Here is a 23,077-nt window from a genome sequence, read left to right on the forward strand (position 1 = left end):
TTAGATTATATGTATTATATATTGTTTATCTTCCCAACTGGAATCTCAGTTCTGTATAGGCAGAGAAGTTGTTTGTGTACTCATCTTTATTCCTTCCTTCTATAACCCTGCTTGATATATAGTAGGGCTTCGTAAGTATTCATTATATGAAGTGTTGTGAGAATTCTTACAATTAGTGAATCATTAATTTTAGTTGTAAAGTGTCTTGGATTTAAGAAGACCTCTATGCAAGGATTCTTGGGAGAGCTCACAATTTAAGTCTTTCTCAGCTTACATTTTGAGAGAAGAGCATTTAGAAAAGCACTTAATGGAAAGATTGCCCTTGGTGTGTAGGGTAAATTAAATTGTGTCAGATTTCCAGGAAAAAAAGAAAAGCAAGACTTAAAGGAAAGTTGTCATTGTACCAAGGAAGACACTCTGAATCTTTCTAGCTTGACTGATTCTAAGTCTTCCAGGCTGTGGAAAAAAAAAAAAAGGATTTCCTTTTTCATATATCCATTGAAAATGATCATTTTGGGATACTGCTAACATCATCCTTGGAGTCAGGTTCTCAATCTAAAGAGCCATCAAATGTTGGAACTAGGTGTAATCTTACTGATTCAACTTCCTATTTTTGTTCAGTAATATGAACAAAAATATCACAAAAATGTGAAGACAAAGGAAGGTCTTTATGAATTGTCTCAAGGAGCAAGAATTACACTTATCTCCAATACTGTATTTTTTTGGACCTTGGTATAAAGTATTCAAGTGCCATTCTCAAAAGTCTTAATGGTTATATGGCAAACTACACAAACCTCTGGAGAGCTTTAGAACAAAGCCCAGCATAGGTCCTGTGCCAGCAGAAATACAGCACATTTACATATATTCATTTATGTATTTGCATTATATTACATGTTTATTTTATGGGTTCCTTAGCCGTGACTAAAGTTTACTGGAAATTTTTGTGGATAATTCTCTTGACACAATATTGTCTGAGCAGAGTAAGGTATACACTATAGGTTACCTACAAATATTCATCATTTATTTCCATGAGGTTTCCCAAATTTTAAATTTCAGCCTATCCCTAACTGATTCATATATAGAACACATTATTTTTCAAGCAAGAGCTCTGATAAAATTTTCCCAAATAGTTCATACATACTTTGAGCCAAAAAGCAAGCCTCAACATATTCCAAATGGTTGAAATCACACAACGTACGTTGTCAAAACAAAGTAGAACTAAACAAGAAAGCAACAACAGAAATATGGATTTTAAAGAACCCACTGTTGAAAATATTAAAATGTACCTCCTTTTTTGAAACATTTATTTTATTTATCTGAAAGGCAGAGTGTCAGAGAGGGAGACACAGAGATCTTCCATCCATTGATTGACTCCCCAGATGACCTGGGCAAGGCCAAACCCAGGAGCCAGAAACTTCAACTTGGGCCATCATCCACTGTCTTTCGAGGTATATTAGCAAGGAGCTGGACTGAAAGCAAAGTAACCATGGAGTGAAAACATTGCTTTATTAAAGCACTGCCAACATCACAGCAGGCAGCTTAAAGTGCTGTGCCACAATGCTGGGCCCTGCCAGAAAAACATTTCTAAATAGCTTATCAAAGAAGAAATCAAAATGAAAATTATGGAATTTATTGGCTTTAACAAAAATGAAAATATAATATCAAAACTTATGGTATTTTAAAAGCAGAATAATGAAATCAGCCCCATGATAGTTCTCATCATATACAAATATCACTACTAAATTAATTGAACATCTTATTGGGCAATCTGGAACTATGAAACTACCAAAAAAAAAAACCGTAAGGGAAACACTTCAGGACATCAGTATTAGCAATGATGTTTTGGATAAGACTCTAAAAACACATGAAGCGAAAGCAGAACTAGGCAAATGGAGTATATCAAACTAAGGAAAGCTTCTTCAAAGAAATGGAAACCATCAACAGAGTGAAGAAGCAATTTGCAGAATGGGAGAAAATGTTTGCAAACTATTCATCCAACAAGAGATTAATATCCAGAATATATAAGAAACTCAAACAACTCAATAACAAAAATATCTAATTTGAAAATTTTAAAATATGGCCAACATTGTGGCACTGCAACACTAGCATCCCATGTGGGTGTGGGTCCCAATTGGAGTCCCAGATGCTCCACTTCTGATCCATCTCCCTGCTAAATGGACCTGGGAAAGAGGCACAAGGTGGTCCAAGTGCTTGGATCCCTGCCATTTGTTTGGGAGACCCAGATGGAGCTCTTGGCCCCATTGCGGCTATTTGAGGAATGAGCCAGTAGATAGAAGATTTTTTTCTCTCCCCTCTCCCTTACAAACTAATAAATAAAACTTTTTAGATTTTATTAATTTTTATTGTAAATGGCAGATTTTACAGAGAAAAGGAGGGACAGAGACCCTCCATCTGCTGGTCCACTCCCCAGATGGCTGCAATGGCAGAAGTTGAGCCAGTCTGAAGCCAGGAGCCTCCTCTGGGTCTCCCACATGGGTTAAGGAAGCTAAGAACTTGAGCCATTGTCCACTGCTCTCCAAGACTATAACCAGGGAGCTGGATCAGAAGCAGAGCAGCTGGGACATGAACCAGCACCCATATGGGATGCTGGCACTTGCAAGCAATAGATTAACCAGTTGAGTTATCACACCTGCCTCCAAATAGTCTTTTACAAAAGAAAAATGAAAAATAATCTGAATATAAGTTTCCTAAAAGAAGACATTGGCCAACCAGTGTATACTGAAGAAATATTTAACATCACTAATCAGCAGGGAAATGTAAATTAGAGCCACAGTATGATATCACGTCATCCTAATTAGAAAAGTTGTCATTTTAAAAGACCAAAAATCATAACAAAAGCTGAAAATTCAGGGAAAGAAGAAATCACACTGTAAGTAGCAAAATGAATTAGTACAGACATTGCAGAAAACAGTATAAAGTTTCTTCCAAAAAACTAAAACCTGAACTAGAATAAGATCCTGCTATCCCACTACTTAGTGTTAAAATGGACTCAGCACATCAGAGATAATCTCCCATGGTCATTGTAGCACTATTCGCAGTAACCAAGGTATATAACCAGCTTAGGTGTCCATCAGTAGATCAATGGATAAGGAAAATGTGATTGTGTGTGTGTATCCAATCATAAAAAGAAGGAAGTCTGTCATTTGTAACATGATGGCAGAGGACAGTTATGTTAAGTGAAAGGTACAAGAAGACAGATATTGTATGTCCTCACATGTTAAACATAAGTTGATCTCATAGAAATGAAGAAAAGGGGCTATCACAGTGAAGTAGCAGAATAGTCCCCTGTCTGGGATGCTGGCATCCCATATGGATGCCAATTAGAGTCCTAGTTATTCCACTCTGAGCCAACTTCCTGCTTACGGCCTAGGAAAGCAGCAGAGACCCTAGACCCTTGTGGGAGACCTGGAAGAAGCTCCTGTCTCCCAGCTTTGGACTGGCCCAATTCTGGCTGTTGTCACTACTTGGGGAGTGAACCAGCAGATGGAGGATATTCTCTCTCTCTATCTCTATCTCTCTCTCTTCCTCTTTCTCTTTCTTCCTCCCTCCGTCTGTTGTGTAACTATCTTGCCAATAAGAAGAAAGAAATCTTTTTTTTATTTTTGAATGAAGAGGAAAATAGTACTCACTGGGAACTAAGAAAGGTAGGAGAGAGGTGAGGACAGAAAATGTCAATTGTAAATAGCAAACTATAGATAAGAGGCATAGTGTAGAATGAGTACAGTTTGTAACAATTCATTACATATTTGATGTAAAAAGTAGAGGGATTCAGAGGTTCCCAACATGCAAAGAAAATGACTTCATTAATAGATGTTTCCAGAGATATAAGGAAGAAATAATACCAATTCTACACAGATACATCTTAGAGAAAAAAAGAAGCAACATGTTTGTTTTATGAGGCCATCATGACTCTGATGTCAAAACCTCAAAAGGACATTTCAGGAAAATACAGTATCTTAAATGATAGATGTAAAAATGCTAAACAAATTTTAGGAAGTTGAATCCAACAACATGAGTGTGTGTGTGTGTGTGTGTGTGTGTGTGTGTGTGTGTGTGTTTGTATTTTCACAACCAAGAGGTGTTTTTCCTTGAAATCCAACATTTGAAAACCAGTGTGTATTATCAAAATAAAGGGTAAAAAATATGATCATCACTTACATAGAGAAAATATTTGAAGTGAAACAACTCCCTTCATGATAAAAAAAAAACTCAGTATACTCAGAATAGAAAGTAACTTCCTCAATCTGACAAATGTCATACTTAATAATAAACTATTCCTCTAGGGTCACTCTTCTTCAGACTAAACACTTCAAAAATTAGTCTGTGTATTCTATTTTGCAACCTTCTAGCCAGTCATTTTTCTTGCCTAATGCTTTACAGTAGTGGACTCTGAATCAGAACTGTGTGCTTATGGTCCTGGCTTTCCACTAGTATGATGTAGATTCTATGGACACTTTATTTAATTTCTTAATTTCCTCTTCTGGAAAATGAAGCTAACAATAACTGCCTGTCTGTTCATTAAAAGGGAATTTTGTCTATCTGAAGTATCCAGAATAGTGGAACAATTTCTAAACAATGACTTCGAAAGCAATATAGAGACTCAGCCATTCTGCCTTTCCCAGGAGCTGACCGCATAATTCCAGTAACAATGAAAAAGGCAACCTGAAATGAGTATACAAAATGTGGCACACTTAGTGCATTTCCTCAGCAAAAAAATCTGGGCCCAAATGGTTATGATTCTACTTACAAGACAACCTGGAAAAAATGAAACTATAGGAACAAAATGCGTATCAGTGGCTGCTAGAGGTCGGAGACAGAAGGAATTCACTATGGAAGGGGGGTGAACTTGAAGAAATTTTAGGATGATAAACCATAAGGAACTGTAATAGTGAATACAGTTTTTTCAAAACCATAGAACTATATACCACAAAGAATAGATTTTACTGCATGTAACTTAAAAATCAGTCATGGGCCCAGCATGGTGGCCTAGCAGCTAGAGTACTCGCCTTGAACTTGCGGGGATCCCATATGGGCGCTGGTTCTAATCCTGGCAGCCCCACTTCCCATCCAGCTCCCTGCTTGTGGCCTGGGAAAGCAGTCAAGGACAGCCCAAAACCACTCACATGGGAGACCTGGAAGAGCTCCTGGCTCCTGGCTTCAGATCGGCACAGCACCAGCTGTTGTGGTCATTTGGGGAGTGAATCATCAGAAGGAAGATCTTCCTATCTGTCTCTCCTCTCTGTATATCTGACGTTCCAATAAACATAAAATAAATCTTTTTAAAAATTAAAAAATAATAATCAGTCATAATGTGAAGGGAACCAATGAAATTCAGGCTGGGACAAACTAATCCAGCTGTATGACAAACTATATAATCATATAAAAGGGGTAGTGAAGAAAGAAATTGACTTTAGTAACTGAAAAACACTGGACTGAATGCAAGCGTGAAAACCAAAACAACTATGCACAGTGGTACTGTTAATTGCTGATCTTGCTTTTCACAGGGGAAATAGATTAGCAATTATGAAATACATGTATATATAACGTGGCATACATATGTTCCTCCAAATTATCTGCACTGTGCAGATTTGTGCAAGAAAAAGAACCACAAAGAATTGTGAGAAAAATAGTTAGTGGCATAATACTTACAAAGTTGGCCAGGGACATTAAAAAAATACGGAAATGGATAGAATAATTTATGTAACTGAAATGCTATAATATGTATGTCATTGTACCTTGAAAAAGACTTGGCCGTTTTTTGTGTGTGGAAGTAGGTATGATGAGAAGGAGACACAAACTGGCTGGAGTGTTGTTTGAAATCTGTTGGAGAGCTTTAACAACAGATATGGGTTTGGTATAGCTTGTAATACATGGAGTGAACTGAGGTAGGTGCCAGAAGTCTGACTAGTGTCCATGTGTATGCTTTATGTATTATGCAACGTGGTTCAGTTAGGTTTACTTTTCTGCATTCACCTGCTATTTACATAGACTAAATTGTACCTACATAATCAATTTATATTACATGTCTAAATCGTTCACTGTGTTGGAACATTTTCAAAACAAATGTTATGGTGGAGAATCAAGATGGCAGAATAGGGTATGGACACATTTAAACAGACGGAGAAACATTTAATCAGGATGAAGCAGAGAAGGAACATTCCAGGAAATAGTAGAGGACAAAACAACAGCAGAGGGGTACCTGGAGACTGACAGACAAAGGAAATCAATGAAACAATGATGTAGTGTTGCAGTGACTGATACCCCAGCAGCATTCAGTGAACAGCAATCTAAACTCCAGTGTCATCCGGAACTCAACCAGCAACAAGATTGGAAGGGGCATTCACCGGGAGTTCCAGGGGTGAACCCAGACAAAGAACTGCCTGTCCTGCTGGTCTGTTTGATTTAACCAGGAGCAAAGACAGAGCAGTAGGTCCCAGAAGGGCAGTGTGGGAACAGGATGCATTTCACAGTCAAGTTTGCCCCTGGAGCTGAATCGGGTGCCATTTTGTAAAGGGAGGCAAAGGCTATAGGACAGTATTATGCATGCACTGAGCTAGGAGTGAACTTATTTCTGGCTCAGTGAACTGCACTAATGTGGCATCCTACAGGTTCCACCCAAGATGGGTCCAGATAGCACTGAGACCTGACAGCCAGCAGATCAAGAACTCTAAAACAAAATCAATAACAGGAAGGAAATTAACAATGCCACGAAGTTAAATAACATGCTGCTGAATCATTAATCTGTCACTGAAGAACTGAAAAAGAAAATCCAGAACCTTCTTGAAAAAAAATGATTTAAGTAGATTTATAGTAACTGTAATGGAGACTCTCGTAGGAAGTAGTATGTTATTTAACTTCATGGCATTGTAAATTTCTATCTTTCTTCCAGTTGTTGATTTTGTATGATGGCTTTTTATTTAAGGGAGACACCAGGTATCCTATATAGCTAGGCTGTTGTTTGTTCTGATCTTGCCAGAACCTGTTGGACGTTAGGTCTGGTTGCCACATGGACCTATTTTGACCCGTACGATGCCACAGTCAGTATTATTTTCCTGTGGGACCAGTGCAATTCGCTGAACTCAGAGAGTTCTCTTGAGCTCAGCACATGCGCAGTTCAGTGTTGTCCCCTGCAGTCCCAAAGCTATTGCCACAGTGTACAAAATGGTGCCTGACGTACCACCACTACAGTTCTTGATCTGCTGGCCATCAGGTCTTAGGGCTACCCAGACCTGTCTTGGGTGGAACCTGTAGAATGCCACGTTGATGCAGTTCACTGAGTCAGAAATGAGCTCACTCCCAGCTCAGCGTATGCTCCGTCCTTTCCCTTGCCTTTGCCTCCTTACGCAAAATGGCGTCCAATTCAGCTCTAGGGGGCTGACTGGGCTGTGAAATACACCCTGTTCTCGCACTGTCCGTCTGGGATCTGCTGCTCTGTCTCTGCTCCTGGTCAAATCAAACAGACCAGCAGGACGGACAGTTCTTTGTCTGGGTTCACTTCCCAAGCTCCCAGTGCAAGTCCCTTCCCACCTGGTTGCTGGTGGAGTTCCGGCTGCTGGTGGAGTTCAGATCGCCTGTTAGCTGAATGTTGCTGGAGTATCAGTCACTGCAACACTACACCATTGTGTCTGCTGCTTTCCTGTGTCTGTCAGTCTCCAGGTACCACTCTGCTGTTGTTTTGTCCTCTACTATTTCCTGGAATGTGTCCTCTCTGCTTCATCCTGATTAAATGTTTTCCTGTCCGTTTAAATGTGTACTTACCCTAGTCTGCCATCTTGATTCTCCCCTAACTTCATGTTGTTTTTAAATTGTTTTTTTCTTCCCATTGTTGATTTTGTATTATGGTTTTTCATCTAAGGGGATGTATAGTAACTGTGCAATGAGACTATCATATCCATATGTAAGGACACAACAATGCAGTATGCAGCATTACTTCCAGATCAAAGATGGACTCGCAGTGAAACTCTTTAGTATATCTTGACAATAGGATGCTGGACTCTGCCATTGTTCATGCCCACAATGATGGACATATGACTTTAAGACGAACTGTACTATAGTGATAATATAGGGGAACTCCGTGTGGCGTGAAGTAGAAAGTAATTGGGGAAGGAGTAAGGAAAATCCCAGGGCCTATGGAACTGTATCATAAAATAATAATAAATAATAATAATAAAATTTTAAAAAACAAATGGTATAATGGATTTTTAAGTAGTTGTCGGAATATATATACATGCACAAATATATGGCTTATCAGCTGCATTTTCAATAAAAATTTTTAAAATATTTGTATTTAGCATATATAAGAATCTCTTACTACTCAATAAAATTAAGTTTAAATTAGGCAGTTCAAAATTAACGAGTGTATCTGCTGTAATTTGAATAAGCTTTGTCTATTCTGAAATTTTAATGCCACTATGGTAGTGTTGGGAAATAGGACCTTTAAGAGATTATTAGGTTGGTAAGAAGGATTAATAACTTTTTGTGGGACTAAGTGTGATGCTTGGCTCTCCGTTCTGATACCAGCTTCCTGCTAGTGTGAATCCTGGGAGGCAGCAGTGATGGCCCAAGTAGTTGGTTTCCTGCCACCATCCTGAGAGGCCAGGTTCAAGTTTTAAATCCCAGGTCCCATCATTGAACTTCCCGGTCCTGGTTTCATCTTGACCAAGTACTGGCCACATGAAATCCTCTTGATAGATAATGAAAAAAAGTTTGTCTAGATTCAACATACATTCACAATAAAGACTCCCAGCAACCTAGAAATAGAAGGGAAGTTCCTTAACCTCATAAAGAACATCTACAAAAATAAAACCTGTTACAGGCATTTGGCCTAGCAGCTGAGACACTCACATTCCACATCAGAGTGCTTGGGTTGGAGTTCCACCCCTGCTTCCAATTCTATTTTCCTGCAAATATGCACCCTTGGGAGCAGCAAGTGATGGCTCAAGTACTTGGGCCCTTTTTACTCAAACAAAGCTTTAGTTGGGTTTCCGACTCCCAGCTTTGAGAAGTGAACCAGCAGATAGGCTGTGTGTGTGTGTGTGTGTGTGTGTGTGTGTGTGTAAATTAAGTAAAAATTTAGGTAATTTCATACTTAGGTGAAAAATTAACTACTTTCCCCTAGTCAGGGACGTCCATTCTCATCACTGCTGTTCAACATTTTTGTAGATGTCCCAACAAGTCTAGTAAACATTGCAAAATAATGGGGTGGGTGGGGGGATGGAAGCCATAGCAGTGGGGGGAAAATGAAACAACTCTTTGCCGATGACATGATTATATACAAAATCCCCCCCCCAAAAAAACTACCAAAAAGTTGTTGAGCCTAATGAGTTTAGAAAGTCACAGGTTACAGAGTTAATACTCACATATTAACTGTATTTCTGTGTATTAACAATCAAGTTCAAGGATAAGCAATAAAAAGTCTTGGTAGAAGTAAAAGAAATTGCTTCCTCTCATTCAATTTTATTAACCAGAAAGGAGCCCAAGGAGGCATTCTAAGGTATTGAAAGTATTCTTTTATACTTTTATTTATAAAAAGGGAACACACTTCATGTATTCTGTATTTACAGTTCTAAGAGCATAATAATATTTTCCAGTGTACTTTCCCTCACTCATTCCTACCCTCCCTCATTTTTCTTATTTTTCTTTTCAATTTTTACAATGACATACTTTCTGAAAGTATTCTTTATCACACTGTGGGTAGTTATTGCATGGGTTTAAACAAATGTGAAATTTCATTAGAGTTGCTTATTTAAGTTTAGAGCACTTCCCCCAACTGTAGGCAACTGCCTAGGTTGCCTTGTACCTAGGCAAGTGTTACATTGCTGGGAGAAAAATAGCTAGTAGCTGGCAAGCATTCTGCGCCTGATTATTGCCAAATTTGGGTTAAATATATCAGTATGCCAGAATGGTTGCTTCATATATTTATAGGGAAGGCAGGGAATGCTGGGCCATGATATGCCACCAAGGCCCCCAGGCATTGGGGGCTGCAGATTACCTGGGGGAGGAGATTTGAAGATGTGTTAGAGTGGGAACAGCTGAGGGCGTGTTTGACAGGAGAGGAAGGACTTACTGGATTGTCCATGGGCCGGGACACTGCTCTTGAGGGTAGGCAAGGGAGGTGAGACATGGTGGCTTAGAACGGGGAAAGATTCCCAGGCATGTCTGGGTCCTCACCCAGGCTGCAACACCTAGCAGTACATGCAAAGGCCAGGACTGAGGGCACATTATGACAAGCAGTTTTGCTGCCCCCACCAGGAATGTAAGATCCAAGGCTGGGAGCAGGCCTGTTGGGGGAACTTGGGGACCTGCCCTACTAGGCCACAGTTCTTGCTGGGGATCACAGGAGTTGAGCTGGGGATGGCATAGGCCAGGCAAGGTTACAGTACTCTTCAGCATTTGGGTGGGCCAGGTCTGGAGACAGGCCAAGCTAGGCTAGGCTGCTACACCCACCAGTGAGAGCAAATACTATGATGGGCCAAACCAAGCTGGATCTGAGCAACTCACCAGCAAAGTGAGTTGGGAACAACAAAAGGCTGGGAATGGGCTTGGTAGGGGAACTCTGGGGACTCCCTTGCTAGGCTGCACCTCCCTGTGGTGAGTAGAAGGGCTGGGGCTGTGGGCGGACCAGGCTAGGCAAGGCTGTGGCATCCATTGGCATGCATGTAGATTGAGTCTGAGGGCAGGCCAAACTCTGCTGGGCTCCAGCACCCACTGGTGCTTACAATAATCAGAATGCATGTGGAACGGCCTGGACTAGGCCATAGCACCTGCCAATTCACATGAGAGCTGGATACCAGCATCTGGGATGGGGGATGAGATCCCAATGTGGGAAAAAGTGTTCTGAGGGTGTTATTTCTGCAATGGTTTTGATAGTTCTGAGATGTTGTCCCCCATCCCCAGGTGCTGATATAGTTTGACAGCAAGGAGCAAACCCTTCCCCCTCCTCCCATGAGAACACAGAATTAAAAAAAAAAAAAAACTAAAGCACCTGCCTTCCTCCATACCTGACCATCCCCACCCTAATTGGAGGCCCACATGGGTGTGCGTCCCTCTCAATTTATGTAAACAATATTAAAAAGAAAATAAATTTTTTGAAAAGTTTAGAGCACTTCTTCAGTTTGTCCTACATGTGTTAACCTGAAAACATTTTTAAACATTTTATTAGCCAAAGGTAGATGAAAATGATCCTGTCTGAAAAAATTTTCCCCATGGTAATACACAAGAAATTCTGTTAACCAAGTGAAACAATTTTTCTACTTTGCTTCAAATGAAATCAGTTAATTCTGGTTCATCCAGCCATTAGAGGGAGCATTAGGAGTAGTTAGGTGAGCATCCTAATTTGAATGAGAATCTTGATAGCAGCAGAACTTTTCCAACTGATACTATAATAATAGTTTCAGAGAATATAAGCACCTTTTCAGGGGGTGTTGAAGATAGGGATGAGTTTATTGATTTCAGAATATTGAAAATCTGTCTAGAAGCTAGGATGACTTTCACATTTTAAATAAAATTGAATTTTCTTTTGTAGGGAATTTTCCCACTTAAATAACTTGGAATTAGAATATTTAAATGTAATCACAAAATGTTGCATATTTGTCTCGTTCTTAGGGGATTTCTCAAATGATCCATGTGAGACATTGCTTCTGCTGTATGAGTTTGAAGTTAAAACCAAAATGAATGACCCATCCCTGGACAGCTTCATGGAAGTCCTGTGGGAGATTCCTAATTTGGAAAGTAGAACATATGAAATAATTGCATGTAAGAATTACATTTATGTTTTTGTCAGATTGGTACCCATTTAGATTCTATGACTCTTCATTCTCTCTCTCTCTCCCTCCGTTTCTCCCTCTCTGCTCCAGATAAGCAGAAACAATTTTCCTTATGGCATTTTGTTTCTCCCTGTCTATAACGTTCTTAACCCACTTTGTATTAGAGTCATTTGTGCACTTATCTTTTCCCTCTATAATATTATATAATCTACTTAGGGTCATAAAGAGTAATGACTTACCTGTATTACACTTATAAACCCTAGCTAAGTGCATTGCTCATGCTAGGAGTTCAAGTCTATGTGTGGGATTTAGTTATATAACTACACAATATGGGGAGCTCAAACTTGAGAGAAAATTGGCTTTCCTCAGGTAGTTAGAAATGATGACTGATGAAATCTTAAGCAAATCATTGAAATCCACAAATACTAGAATATTTTTATGATATTGCCACTCTAAAATTGCCAGTTGAGCTGTAAGTGGAGTTTGGAATCTCAGTCTTGGGGGACTACACTGTAGTGAATGACCTAATTTTCTGCCCCTTTTTAAGCTCTCACCCTCCTCAGGAAGCGTGAGTGTGATTTACCAAGATATTAGCTAGCCTCAAGTACAGAAAAGTCACATCTGGCTTATCTTGGCCTTGCCAAGACAGAATTCTTAGTGCTTAGGAGCAAATGATGTTTTATGGACACATCATGATGGCCACTGGTCTTTGTAAAGGGACTTCAAGAAGTTCATAGAAAGTGAAATTAAAAGATGTGTATTTTAGTGCCAAAAAAAAAATTGAAAGCTGTGTGTAGTTTATTAATACATCCATTTTCCTTGAACTTTGTGAAAACCCTGTTAGAGTGGGTTCCCGAGTCTAGAGGTCTAGTAAATACATCTGGAAATTTGTAAATTGATTATCTCTGGTCTCACTTTTCCCAAGATTTTCATATTTCTTTTGGTATCAGACAGAAATCATATATTGTTGTAGAAAACAGTTTTCATGAGTGCCCTTATACTGATCTGCTTTCTATTTCCTTCTGCGTGTACCCTTGTTTGTGCCCTTTTATTTCCTGCTTAGTGTGCTCTGGCTCATAAGATTATTGCTTCACTTATGTTGCTGTGTGCAGGGTCATAGACAGTAGGTGTTCCGTTGATGTTCGCTGAAGATATGATGCTACCTGGCAATCCTCCCATGCCAATCTGCCCAGGAGGAAGAAGCTGTAAAAGCATCTGCAAAGCCATCACTTGATAATGTTTGTTTTTACTGTTTGTTCTTGTTCATTTGTTTTTCAGCTATTTCAGGGTGGTTTTGCTAGAGAAAGCAAGTTGTAGCCTGGGATGAAAACTATAAATAACTTTGCTTACCATCTTTGTCTTCCTTTTCTGTAGCCTTAGCAGTGGAAAAGCCTGCATTCTATCCTTCCATTGCAATCAAGGCCTTGAAAAGGGCCTTTGCACTTCGCAAGAGGGAAGAATCAGTTGATGTTGTAAAATACAGGTCAGTAAATGTAATGCAACACTTAATCCAAGCTTTTTGATAGCTGTACCAAAATGTACAGCTGTACATCAATGTAATCAGTGTCCCAATCAATCAAATACAACTAGTCCTAGTTAAAAGTTGATATGGAAAAGAAGCACTCCCATAAACAGCTCCATCTGTTGAGTTGTGTTCCAGACAAAGATTGTTTAGCCAAGTTGAGAGTCTGATTTTCCTAAAGGAGAAAAAACATTGCTTTTATGTCTCAATCTAATCAGATAATAAAACTACTAAGTACTTTCTTTCCTTTGTTTTATTAGTAAATATTCCAAACATATACCAAGGTACGAAGGTTATAAACACCATCCACCACCCAGATTCAACAAATGTCAACATTTTTGTGTATGTGCGTTAGGTTTTTTTTCCTAACCACATATATTAAGTACTAGTAGTCCTGTACCAAATATTGCTTATTAGAATTTTGTTTTTTTATGTACAGTTGAAAAATAGATGTTTTTGTGATTTTTCTGTGAAAAGTTTTATTAAAGTCTTCCTGTTCTGAAGGACTAGAGGTAGTTCTCCTGGAGTTACTTCCAGTTTAAATCCCAGTTGCCTACCCATTAGAGGAAGTAACAATGTGCTTTAAAATGCCTTTAAATTGGACGGCTAATAAAATACAATAAACAGTCACAGTGTCAGGCAGGAAACTAAGAGTGAAAGACAGCCATAGGTATGATACGAAGAAGGACCTCTTTCACAATTGCAGAAATCTGTCTTCTAAGGTTGGAGTCCAAAGGAATAACAGAAGGTTTTGAAGCTCTTAGTCTGGAATAAGATCCAGATTTTACTTATCTCAGCCCTGAAACCAATTATTTCTTTCCTTATGGGATGAGTTTTCTCTTTTTTGATTTTCAGCACGTGTGTGCACAACTTGATTCACCTTTTAGTGCCAGAGGGGACAACGAGGCTTGAGTTCCTTCTCATGGAAGAAATTTGGAACTATTTTGAAGACGCTCTGAGAATTATGAGCAGTACTGTAAGTTAAATAGTGATATTAAATTTCCAGCTAATTTTAAACAACTGAATTGTCTGGTGTAGGATAAATTAGATCTAATAATGCTTCCTGAGTCTTCTCAGTAAATTCATATCAGAATATAGTCACACATTGTTAATTTTCCTTGGATTTATGAAATCCAATTAAAAGTAGACATTGTTAACACAGATGTACTTTAGAGAATAGGTCAAAATAGTAGCACTTTTGAACATTTTAAATTATTTTGTATTTTCAAAGCCCAATAGAATCATCTCTTCCCTATCATAATATTGGCCTGTGAATATGCTGATTATTGGTCCTGTGATTTCTCCAAGGCAGGTGAAAGAGTGAAAGGGATATACTGAAAGCTTTTGCGTTTTAGGCCCTCCTCTGTCAGTTTCCTTTTACTTTCAGGACAGATTCATTCGAGTATTTTTTCCATTTTTTTTTCTTCGAGTGTTAGTTACATTATCATAAAATTTGCCTGTTATTTGCACAGTTGAGTAAATGTGTGAACTTTGTGCAACTGTCGCTGCAGTTCAGTTTTAGAACACTCCCATAACCTTTTTCCTCTTGCATTTTGCAATCAATTCTTGCTCCCATTTTCAGGCAATCACAGATCTTTCTGTCTTTACTGTGTCTCTGATTCTACATATTTCGTGTGCATAAACTCATACCATATGTGGCCTTTTGTGTCTGGCTTCTTTCTCTGAATGTAAGATTTTGAGGCTCCTCTATGTTGTAGCATGATCAGCGTTTCATTTATTTTTTCTTGCTGAATAATATTCTGTTATCATCTTTTGTTTATCGATTCACACTTGGTAGACATTCGAGTTGTTTCTACTTTATGGTTCCTGGAGATGATACTGTTGTGAATATTCATTTAGAAATCTTTACGTTGACTTACTTTTTCACTTCTAGCTATATACCTAGAAACAGAATTGCTGGGTCACCTGGTAACTAACTTTGTGAGAAGCTGCAGCCTGTTTTCCAAGGTGGCCACACCAGCTCACATTTCCAACAGCAGTGTAACAAGGATTTTGCCTGCTCCATATCCTTGCCAACACTCACTGTTGCCCATCTATTTTACTACAGCTGGAAGTGCAGTGTGCAGTGACAGATAATGTGATTTTGATTTGTCTTTCCTGGATGACTAATGATGTTGATAAAATTTTTTCTGTATTTATTGACGATTTGTATACCTTCTTCAGAAAAAAAAAATGCTTATTATGTTCCGGGCCTATCTCAGTGGCACAGTAACTAACATCTTTGCCTTGTACGCGCTGGGCTTCAGATTGGTACAGCTCTGGCTATTGTGGCCGTTTGGGGAGTGAATCATCGGACGGAAGATCTTGCTGGAAAGTCAGATATACAGAGAGGAGAAGAGACAGAGAGCAAGATCTTCTGTCCGATGATTCACTCTCCAAATGAGCGCAATGGCCAGTGCTGAGTCAATCCGAAGCCAGGAGCCAGGAGCTCTTCCAGGTCTCCCACGCGGGTGCAGGGTCGGGCTTTGGGCCGTCTTAGACTGCTTTCCCAGGCCACAGCAGGGAGCTGGATGGGAAGCGGGACTGCCAGGACTAGAACCGGCGCCCATATGGGATCCCGGCATGTTCCAGGCGAGGACTTTAGCTGCTGGCCATTGCGCCAGGCCCAGTAAAAATAAATCTTAAAAGATGTTATGTTCCCATTTTAGAAATTGGATTTTCTTCCTTTTTCTTTCTTTCTTTCTTTCTTTCTTTCTTTCTTTCTTTCTTTCTTTCTTTCTTTCTTTCTTTCTTTCAGTTGAAGGAGCTCTTTGGAGATACCAAGTCCTTTATTAGATATGTGAGTTTTAAATACTTACTCCCAAACTCCAGCTTGTCTTTTTATTTCCTTAATGGAATAATTTAAGGAACAAAAGTTTTCCATTTTAATGACACATTTTTTCTTATAGGTAGTATTTTTAGTTATGCTAAGAAATCTTTTCCTGACCTGAATTTGCAAACATTTTCTCTTTTATCTTCTTTTAAAAATATTATTGTTGTTGTTGTTGTTGTTGTTGTTGTTGAAAAGTAAACTTACAAAGAGAGGGAAAGACAAAGATCTCCCATCCATTGGTTCATTCCCCAAATAGCTGCAATGGCCAGAGCGGAGGTGATGCGACTGGAGCTTCCTCTGGGTCTCCCAAGCAGGTGCAGGGTCCCAAGGCTTTGGGCCGTCCTCGACTGCTTTCCCAGGCTACAAGCAAGGAGCTGGATGGGAAATGAAGCAGCTGGAACACGAACTGATGCCCATATAGGATCCCGTTACTTAGAAGGGAATTAACCATTGAGCCATTGCAATGGGCCCAGATATTCTTTTATATTCTTACAGAAGTGCTACATACAGATATTTGATCCATTTGACTTAATTTTTGTATATGGTGTGAAGTAGAGGTTTCAATGGCTTTTGTTTTGTTTTTTGTTTTTGCATGTGCATATCATTGTTTGACTTCAGTTTTCTCATTTGTAAAACAAATGGTATCTGCTCTGACTTTCCCACACTAGGCTTATAAGGATCAATGGAAAAATATATGTTATAAACTTTTACAGCTCATACACACTTAAAACACCATTGTTTTTATAAGGGAGCTATAAAATGGTTGGAAGGTTAGATGGCTTGCTTAAAGCCCTACATAAAGTCATCGTTTGAGCCCATGTTAATACCTAAGGATTCTGACTGCCCTGGCTCAAATCCTTCTTCATACACAAGTATCTACAAGGCACAACAGCTGGTGGAACAATAGCAGGGTGATAGCCTGGTACAAATTAGCAGTGATAACAAAAGTGTAAAATTCTAGAGCTATGTAGTTGTGGCCTGTGAGAATTTGAGAACATTTCAACAATGAACACTTTGCATTTTTCTTTTTGCTGTATTTTGAGAAGAAAATTCCATTTCTAACCCAAGAGCCTCATCTGAACTTTGAAGTGTATTTTCCATAGTCAACTAATACAGATTAAAATTAGACTCTATGGGGCAGGCATTTGTCCTAGCACCTACGATGTTGGTTAAGACACCTGCATCCCAGCTGGAGTCATGAGCACAACTGAAGGACTATATATTTTTAAACACATTTTTATTTTTAATTTTGAATTATGTGGTACAATTTCGTATAGGCTGGGATCCCCCCCCCCAAACTCCCACCCTCAACAGATTTTTCCCATTTTACTACAATAGTGTAGTCCTTCATAAGGAATCATAACTGTATCAGTCTCTTATTTACGTGTACCCACATTGTTGGTACAGACAATGTCAGTCCAGCATCCCATTGTGAAGGACTATATTGTAAAATACAGGGAACTATGGGGAGGGGAGAAGCAACAGGGAGGAAAAAGAGGAAGGAGGGAGAAGTCCTATACCTACAAAATTGTATAATGAAAACCTAGAATAATTTTTACATACCTGCATCCCACATTAGAGTGCCTGGGTTCAATGCCCAGCTGTGCTCCTGACTCCAGATTTTTGCTAATGCAGACCATGGGAGACAGTAGTGATGGCCCAAGTAATCAAGTCCCAACCATGTCCGTAGGAGACTTGGATTGAGTTCCTGACCTGCAAGGTTCTCTCTGCATCTCAAATAAACAACCTCTTAAAAGGTGTAAAATTGACTGATACTACAATTCCAAATTTCCAGACTATATAAAAGCCAAAACTATCTCTTAGCATTTTTATTTTGCCACTTTTATTCTATCAAATACATTATAGTTCCAGCTCTCTGGCTCTTCGGTCAACTGTTAGAGACCTTGATGGCTTTCTACTTTTCTAATGAATTTCTGGCCCAGTGTTGCTCATTCCCTGAAACATGGCTGAGTAGTTAACTTTTTCATACAGAGAGTGATTTACCTCTCTTGGCTATTTACATTTTTTTTTCTGTTTGAATGTGTTGTGCATCTCCTTTATTTGGAGTGCTTGGGAGAAAACTATACCTTTGATTAGCATTTTTTATGACTAGTACTTTTATTGAACAGATACCCTTTATCAAATGCCTCCATACATTGTCAGATGGCTATTACGCCAGAAAGGCTCATGCCTCACAGTACCACACTTTATAGTTTACAAAGCACTCTCACATCCCTTATCTCACATGACCTTCCCAACAGAAACCCCTTGAAATAGACAGTGCTGCTATTATTTTCCTTGATTTACAAATGAAGAAATTTATAAGATTCAAAAAGTCAAGTTGACAGTTCGTCTAAGATTATTCATAGCTAATGAATGAGAGACAGACCTAGAACCCAGACCTTCTGACCTGGTGTCTTAGCTTGGGCTGTTATAATGAAATACCACAGACTGGGTGTCTCATAAACAACAGAAATGTGCTTCTCACAGTTCTGCAAGCTAGGAAGTCTAAGATGAAGCTGACTGCAAATCAAATATCTGAAGAAAGCCATTCCCACATAGTCAGCTAGCTGTCTTCTCACTGTAACTTCATGTGGCATCTCTATGGTGGCTCTTTTTCAAGGACATAAATTCTATTAAAGAGCACTTTGTCCTCAAGACCTAATGACCTCCCCAGTGACCCTACCTCCTTGTGCTTAACCCTGGGAGCTAAGATATTAATATACAAGAGGGCGTACAAACATTGTCTATTGCTCCTCAGTCACCAAGCTCTTTCCACTAGCAAACACATCTTCTTTACCAGCGCTTGCTAAGAAATTGCAGTTCAAGAATTTTCTTTCCTTTAAATCTTCCTTCCTGGGTAGACAGGCATCATGGTACAGCAAGTTAAGCAGCCACTGGGGACAGACATATCCCATGCTGAAGTTCTGGTTTAAGCCTTGAGTATGCTGCACTTCCCAACCAACTTCCTGTTAATGCACCTAGGCAGTAAATCATTATTTACTCAAGTACTTGGGTCCTAGGAATGAAATACTGACATTTGCTATAACATGGATGAACTTTGTAAACATGCTAAGTGAAAGAAGTCAGTCACAAAGGACCACATACTGCACGATTCCATTTGTCTTAAACTCCTAGAATAGGACAATAAAGAAAAGACAGAAATTACATTAGTGTTTGGCCAGGGATTGGGAGGATAAAATTGTAGAGTGGGAGAAAAGGTTACTGGTGAAAAATGAGGAGCTAATGGTCACAGATTCCTTTTGGATGGATAGAAATGTTCTAACATTGTGTCACAGTGGCATAACTGTGCATGTACTAAGCTGTATGTCATCTCAATAAAGCTGATGTATACAATATTTTCTTAGGGAATAAGGAGAACCTTAATGAGTGGGAGTCCCAGTGCACCAACAGTCAAGCTAGAGATATGCTTAAGTGCCACGGGTAGAAAGATGTTGAGGACAGGAACAGCCTATTTGAAATATGAGCCTGCGGAAGCCATCTGAGCAAACATTTCAGCTTGTTGGCATTGCTTGGTATTTCCAATAGGCTAGTTAGTCTTTGTGGCTTTAGGATGAGCAGCTGAAAGGATATGATTCTTTATGAGCCATTAGTGATTCTTACCAATGCTGGACAAGAGGGCAGCTAACACAAATTAAAGTAAAATAATCTAGACATTTGCAACACATTGATCTGACACGGTCATTCCTCCAAGAACCCAAACCTGACATACAGAAGATGTCCTCAACACCTCACTACTGTTTCTTTTCTTTCCTCTCCTCTCCTCTCCTCTCTTTTTTTATTTTCCTTCTCTTCCTCTCCTCTCCTCTCCTCTCCTCTCCTCTTCTTTGTTTGTTTGTTTGTTTGTTTGTTTTGAGGCTGTCAGTCTCGTTGCAAATTGGGAGAAAACTGGCTGCAGCACATGTAACAGATTCAGAGTCACCAGCAGCCTCTGTTGGGGCTGTGCAGGCAGCTGAAGGGCTCAGGGCTCCCTGTCCTCAGACAGTGGATAGGAACAAGAAGGAGCTCCAAGTTCTAACACAGATGGGACAGTTCTGCCTCCTTTCCTAGCTCTCAAGAAGTTGAGGCAGGGTAGCTGCTGGAGTTTCCTGTGGGAGGGGGCTTATAAAGGCTCCTAGTGGCGTCACCCTCCCCCACTGGCACCCTGCTGGCTTCCACTCCTTTCTAGCCATTTCACAGCAGAGTTCAAGTCCAGAACCTTGTGCTTTATAAGCCTGAGGGAGGTGAGGGAAGGACAAGGTAACCAGAGGCAAGGAGTAGAAACCAAGGACAGTGGCCATTCTTAGTGGTTCCGGACAAACAGCACCTATTACCTAAGCAGCCTATACAGGCTCAGTGATGGCACTGTCCACTTGCCTTCTGAAGAAGGCACCCCCAACCCCTTAAGGGTACCTCAGCATGAAAAGTTTCAGGCAAGGAAGACCATAGAGATGGTAAAGAAGACAATGAGGGTGGGGAAGATTTTGACCTTGAACCAGCAGTTGAAGGTGACTGACGAAGTACTTGAGGACCCCTGAATGGGCAGCCTCAACATGAAGCTAGGCTTCTGGTATGCTCTTGTTGATCCTCTCAATGGTTCCCTCTTGTTATTTAACCATGTGTATGAACTACTGAAAGATGGAGCCCAGCTCAGTTATTGTAGACTCCATGTTCTGCATGGTGTCTGATTGACTCTGAATGGAGGAATCCCACTAATCAAGGAGCTTCAGTTGCTGGCTGGCCACAAAGTCAACTATGGCAGCAGCTGGCACGAGACTTTGGCTGCAAAACCACAAGGGGTAGGGCGGGCAAGGGTGCCCAGGAAAACTGTTTCTACTGGTTCCTTTGATGCTTCCGATTCTCTGTTCAATTCTACAACTGATTTAGAGTCTTTGGACACAGGTGCTAGTTTTGACTGCAGGGAGTCTACAGTGATGTTAGAATGGCTGGGAAGGTGCCAGCCACTCTTAATTGCCTTTGGCCCTCGTGAACTCCTGAAGCTGAGCAGTTTGTTTGTTGGGGAAGTTGATGTCCTATTGTGTGATGCCTGTTAGGTCCTCATTTCCCATTGTTTCCTCATCAGAGAGGAGCTTGTGCTTTGTTAAGATTACCAGCCTCTCCATTTTGACAAGTGTGCTGCTGAGGTCTTTCCCAGTGGGCTTGGTCAGGAGGGTGAATTCAGTGCTCTGTCGGACACCATGCAGTGGTGGCTTGTTTGAATTCCACTCTGATGTCTCTGCTACAACTTGCAGGCAGATAGCAATTCCTGGGTCCAATCCTGGCAAGACATAGTGTCTAGAGGAGGAGGGGACCAGGGTCACAATGGGGGCAGTTAGGGATGGCATAGAGGGACAGTGTCAATTCCAGCAGTTTCAGGGGACAGAACCTGCGTCTTCGAGAGACCTAGGTAAACACCCTGATCCATATTCTTAGATATGCAGCATTTGTACAGGTTCATTAAGGTGCCTAAGCATGGACTCTCTGCTGCCTGCTACAGTCACCACTGTCAAAACATCACCAGCTCCTTCCTAGGCACTTTAAGCCACCAAAATCTCACAAAATAAGAGAACCCTTGCTCCTATTTCTAATTATCATTAAGTCCTATGAATTTTAACCTTCTAAATATTTCTTAAACTCACCTATTTCTTCCTGCCTTCTACCATCAACAATCTAGTTCAAGTTACCACCTTTTATCTCAGCTTCGGTAGTAACTTCTTAACAGCTCTCATGTCTACTCTTGCTTCCTTCTATATCTTTCCCTACTTAGCAGCACCAGGAAGATCTTACACATTTTCAAACATGTGTGACCTTACTTAGTCCTTTTCTGTAGCTCGTTTCCCATGACTTTTAAAATATAGGTCAAAATCCCAAAAATGGCCTTCAAAGCTCTGCAAACCTGTTTTGGCCTTATCTTGGGTCACTCACTTTGTCATTCTATTTACTGTTAAAGCAGTACTTTACAAGGCCACTAATTACCAGCTTTTAGACAAGTACTATAGCTTCTTATCATGACCTTTAAAAAAAACTTATTTGAGAGATGAGAAAGAGAGCAAGACAAAGAGCTCCCATCTGCTGGTTCATTCCCCAAATGTCCTCAGTGACCACAGCTGAGCCCAAGATGGAGTCAAATAAAGCATATCAGTATGTCTTAGCTGGCATCTACTAATGATATTGTATAAGTTACCTCAAAGCCGACAGATTTAAAGTACAAATTATCATTATTTCCATCCCTCACCCCCAGAAACATTTCCTTTGAAATGTTTCATTTTTAAAAAGATTTTCTTACTTATTTCAAAGGCGGAGTTACAGAGATAGAGACCTTTTGTTTTCTGGTTCACTCTCCAGTCTGGAACTCCACCCGGGTCTCCCACATAGGTGGCAAGGGCCCAAGTGCTCAGGCCATCTTCCCTTGTCTTCCCAGGCACATCATCAGAGAACTGGATTGGAAATGGACCAGCCAGGACATGAATCAGTGCCTGTATGTGATGCTGCCATTGCAGGTGGCAGCTTAACTTGCTGTGACACAATGCCAGCCCCTGCAGTATTTCTTACATCTTTTCCTTTCCATTGTCCTTATTTCAGAGTTGACCCCATTACTTCATCTTTAGATTCTTTTTTTTCATTTTTTATTATATTTTTGACAATCTTTACATAGTTAATTAGGTTAAAAAGGTTCAAGGGCTACAAGAAAGTGGGTAAGACTATTATTTCCATATTGTTTCCTTCATGTATCTGAGGTAAAGGGGGATACTGAGGGAGAAGACCCACTCAGTTTCCCACCCACCCCAAGTCCCGGATGTGGGGCATGCTCTGAGACACTTGCTCAAGTGGTCTTGATAGTTCACCAGCTATGAATCGCTGCCAATCTCTCCACTCCGAGCACGATGAGGTGATTGAAGAATCCACTGATTGACATAGTTCATCATAGAGTCTCCA

General features: G+C 40.1%; 1 protein-coding gene and 1 pseudogene across 1 annotated transcript in view; one reads left to right on the plus strand and one right to left on the minus strand.

The window, feature by feature from the left end:
- Positions 1 to 23,077, plus strand: part of TEX11 (testis expressed 11) — a 254,871-nt gene that overhangs the window by 226,459 nt on the left and 5,335 nt on the right. Inside the window, exons 25-27 of the mRNA XM_058658776.1 lie at positions 11,626 to 11,775; positions 13,161 to 13,269; positions 14,164 to 14,284. Coding sequence (XP_058514759.1) covers positions 11,626 to 11,775; positions 13,161 to 13,269; positions 14,164 to 14,284 — 380 coding nt within the window. The remainder of the gene's footprint in view (positions 1 to 11,625; positions 11,776 to 13,160; positions 13,270 to 14,163; positions 14,285 to 23,077) is intronic.
- LOC131478480 (syntaxin-5-like) lies at positions 20,571 to 21,569 on the minus strand (annotated as a pseudogene).

This window comes from Ochotona princeps, chromosome X (assembly GCF_030435755.1).
Source record: "Ochotona princeps isolate mOchPri1 chromosome X, mOchPri1.hap1, whole genome shotgun sequence".
Taxonomy (NCBI): Eukaryota; Metazoa; Chordata; class Mammalia; order Lagomorpha; family Ochotonidae; genus Ochotona; species Ochotona princeps.